The sequence below is a fragment of the Triticum dicoccoides genome, chromosome 6B (genome assembly GCF_002162155.2).
Source record: "Triticum dicoccoides isolate Atlit2015 ecotype Zavitan chromosome 6B, WEW_v2.0, whole genome shotgun sequence".
NCBI lineage: Eukaryota > Viridiplantae > Streptophyta > Magnoliopsida > Poales > Poaceae > Triticum > Triticum dicoccoides.
The window spans coordinates 692,964,590-692,967,534 of NC_041391.1; the positions used below are offsets into that span (position 1 = coordinate 692,964,590).

Consider the following 2,945-nt stretch of genomic DNA (forward strand, 5'->3'; position numbering starts at 1 on the left):
ACTAAAGCTAAAGAGTGCACCAAAGCGACAACTTCAAATTTTTCCATCATTATCTCTATCAAGCATAGCACAATAGATAAGCTGAATTATGCACTGCTGGAAACCTTTTTTTTTCTAGAAAGCCAATCATTAATTTTGTGTGGCATATGTGTGATTGGACAGCTTGCATACGCCAAGGCAGTCATGTCTTCCTGCCTATATAAAGCACCCCATTACCAACCTTACAACTCAGGCTAAGAGTTTCAACCAACTTAGAGAGCTCTCCTCTCCAGACCTCTCCCTTCTCTCCACCAGGAGTTTAGGGTTAGAGAGAGCGAGACGAGCAAAAACAATCTCTCGCCCCACTGTTATACCAAGTTCGCATCCACCTCACTGTTATACATCTTTGTATCACAATGGGTGGCCTATCCATGGAGCACCCTTGGGCATTCGCCTTCGGCCTACTAGGTATATTATTCTCACCGCGAACAACAGATGTCGAACAATCACCCCTTGTATTATCATAGTTTCTTAGTTACAGCTACTATTTATTAGTGCAGTACTAGTAGACTACTTTGTGTCGTTTGAGATCACCCTTTTGCAGCGTCTATCTATATGTCTTATCTTTGCCACTGATTGATTAATTGATGTGTAGTCTGGTACTAGCTCTAGTGACATGTAGCTCGGTGCGCCAAAAAACCCAAAAAGAAACAACAACAAAGCAAATTGCTTATGTTTTTTCGAAAAGGATAAAGCGCATAAAAGAAAGATGTAAATGTGTCATACAATTATCACAGCTCATCGCTAACTTTGCTAAACTTTGCAGGCAACGTGATCTCTTTCTCGAGCCTCCTGGCCCCGATGTAAGCAACTGTCCATATTGGTTTTTGTTTCATTTGATCATGTTAATCAATATGTTCCCCCATAATAACTAACCAATGTATTCAAAAAAACAAAATGTTAGACCAACATTCTACCGGATCTTCAAGAGCAAATCCACGGAGGGGTTCCAGTCGGTGCCCTACGTCGTGGCCCTGTTCAGCGCGATGCTGTGGATATTCTACGCACTGGTCAAGACCGGTGAGGGCCTCCTCATCAGCATCAACGCTGCCGGCTGCGTCATCGAGACCGTCTACATCGTCATGTACCTCGTCTACGCCCCCAGGAAGGCCAAGATTTTCACAGCCAAGATCGTCGTTCTCCTCAACATCGCCGGCTTCGGGCTCATCTTCCTCCTCACCCTCTTCGCCTTCCACGGCGAGACACGCGTCGTCTCGCTTGGCTGGATCTGCGTCGGCTTCTCCGTCTGCGTCTTCGTTGCCCCACTCAGCATCATTGTGAGCCCTTTTTGACCCACAAACCTCCTACTTGAGCTCATGCATGGCGGGACCTCTTGTACGTGTGTCAACTAACTTGATGTGTTCCTTTCCCCAGGGACGAGTCATCAAGACCAAGAGTGTGGAGTACATGCCCTTCTCCCTCTCCCTCACGCTCACCCTCAGCGCCGTTGTCTGGTTCCTCTACGGCCTGCTCATCAAGGACAAATACGTGGCGGTAATTTAAACATCATCCAGCCCTTCTATTAATTTGCCGATCGATACGCATTCTATTCGCAAGCATGAGCAATGACGAGTGGCAATTAACTTTTTGTTTGCAGCTCCCAAACATCCTTGGCTTCACCTTCGGGATGATCCAAATGGTCCTCTACATGTTCTACATGAACGCGACGCCGGTGGTGAGCGATCTGAAGGAGGGGAAAGAGGGGTTGAAGATGCCGGCGGAGGAGCAGGTGGTGGTGATCAACGTTGGCATGATCGAAAAGAGCTCTGGCGCTGTGGTTCGCCCGGTCACCGAGATGGTCAAAGCCGTCCCGGCGGCGCCGGGGCAACAAGTGATGGCGCTGGACTCTGCCCGCTCTTTCGATGTGGTGTAAATTCACGCATGCAGGCTTGCCTCATGCATGAGTTCGTGCAAGCTTTAATTTCGTGCAGCTTTTTTGGAGGGTCACGCCTGCAGGGCATGCATGATGCTTCTTTTCTGTTAGATCAACATGTTGATTGTATGAGGCATAAGCTATTTAATAGCTGCTACCGCTGCTTTCACCAACCGTAAAAAAAAAACATTGCTTTCACCGCGTCCTTGATAATTAGAGGTTATTGCAATCCGTTGTTTCGTTTTGATTTTATTTGCGCCGACAGGGTTTTAAATATGTTATGGTGTTTTTTTTTTCATTTGTAGTATATCTGGTGTGCTACTAGAGACGACATTTGTTCTGAGAGGAGATTGGAGTTATTCGGTGCAGGGTTGTAGTGTCCTTAGTCCTTACACATTTCGGCTTTGGTGTGAGCCGCTGGTCGGGGCATGACTTCCTTGAGAGCTCATATTCATGTTGAAACCATGAAATTGTTGCTATACGTTCACATGAGTTGGCCCACAAATCCCTCGCTCGCTCATCTCGGCTCCCTGCGCGCTCCACTTGCCTGCTTAGCATTTTTTTCGCCCACTCTACTTTTATCTTATAAAAATCTGGATATTTTTTATATGAAATCTTTAGTTAAATCAAAACATGTTTACAGATTTTAGAAAAATCTTTGATTTTTTAAAAATGTCACACACTAAAAAACCCATGATTTTTTGCATTTGGGAATTTCTAAAATATTCATGGATTTCAGAAATTATTTACAAAACTATTTTAAAAAGTTTACAAACTTTATAAAATGTTCCGAAACATTGAAAATATACAAGAGTTAAAAATATGTTGATTGATTTAAAAATGTTTAATGATTTGTGAATATGTTCAGAATTTTTAAATGTTCACAGTTGTCAATAACTATTCATGAGTTAAATGTGAAAAGATAGACAATGAAATAAAGAAAAGAAAAATTAAATGAAAAACAAGCATGAACCACAAACAACGACACATATCATTACAGGCCCTTATTGCACCAGGAGGCTCCAAATCTAGG

The 2,945-nt window shown here is 43.6% G+C and overlaps 1 protein-coding gene across 2 annotated transcripts; it reads left to right on the forward strand.

Annotated features, from left to right (window-relative positions):
• The first annotated feature begins 236 nt into the window (after window positions 1-236).
• On the forward strand, window positions 237-2,219 carry LOC119324203 (bidirectional sugar transporter SWEET13-like). Of its 2 annotated transcripts, XM_037597965.1 has the most exons (6): window positions 237-447; window positions 806-842; window positions 944-1,316; window positions 1,414-1,533; window positions 1,637-1,944; window positions 2,046-2,219. In XM_037597965.1, the coding sequence occupies exons 1-5, from the start codon at window positions 396-398 to the stop codon at window positions 1,910-1,912; spliced, it is 858 nt and encodes a 285-aa protein (XP_037453862.1). In that variant the 5' UTR covers window positions 237-395; the 3' UTR covers window positions 1,913-1,944; window positions 2,046-2,219. The 2 variants fall into 2 exon arrangements, with proteins under 2 accessions (XP_037453862.1, XP_037453861.1); XM_037597964.1 differs by having other exon boundaries at window positions 1,637-2,143.
• The last annotated feature ends 726 nt before the right edge of the window (window positions 2,220-2,945 follow it).

Bases quoted from the DNA above. Each gene is read 5' to 3' on its own strand.
- LOC119324203 (XM_037597965.1), top strand. From the start codon at position 396: ATGGGTGGCCTATCCATGGAGCACCCTTGGGCATTCGCCTTCGGCCTA. The intron at 843-943 runs GTAAGCAACTGT...ACAAAATGTTAG, and splicing joins TCGAGCCTCCTGGCCCCGAT to ACCAACATTCTACCGGATCT. The intron at 1,534-1,636 runs GTAATTTAAACA...TTTTGTTTGCAG, and splicing joins TCAAGGACAAATACGTGGCG to CTCCCAAACATCCTTGGCTT.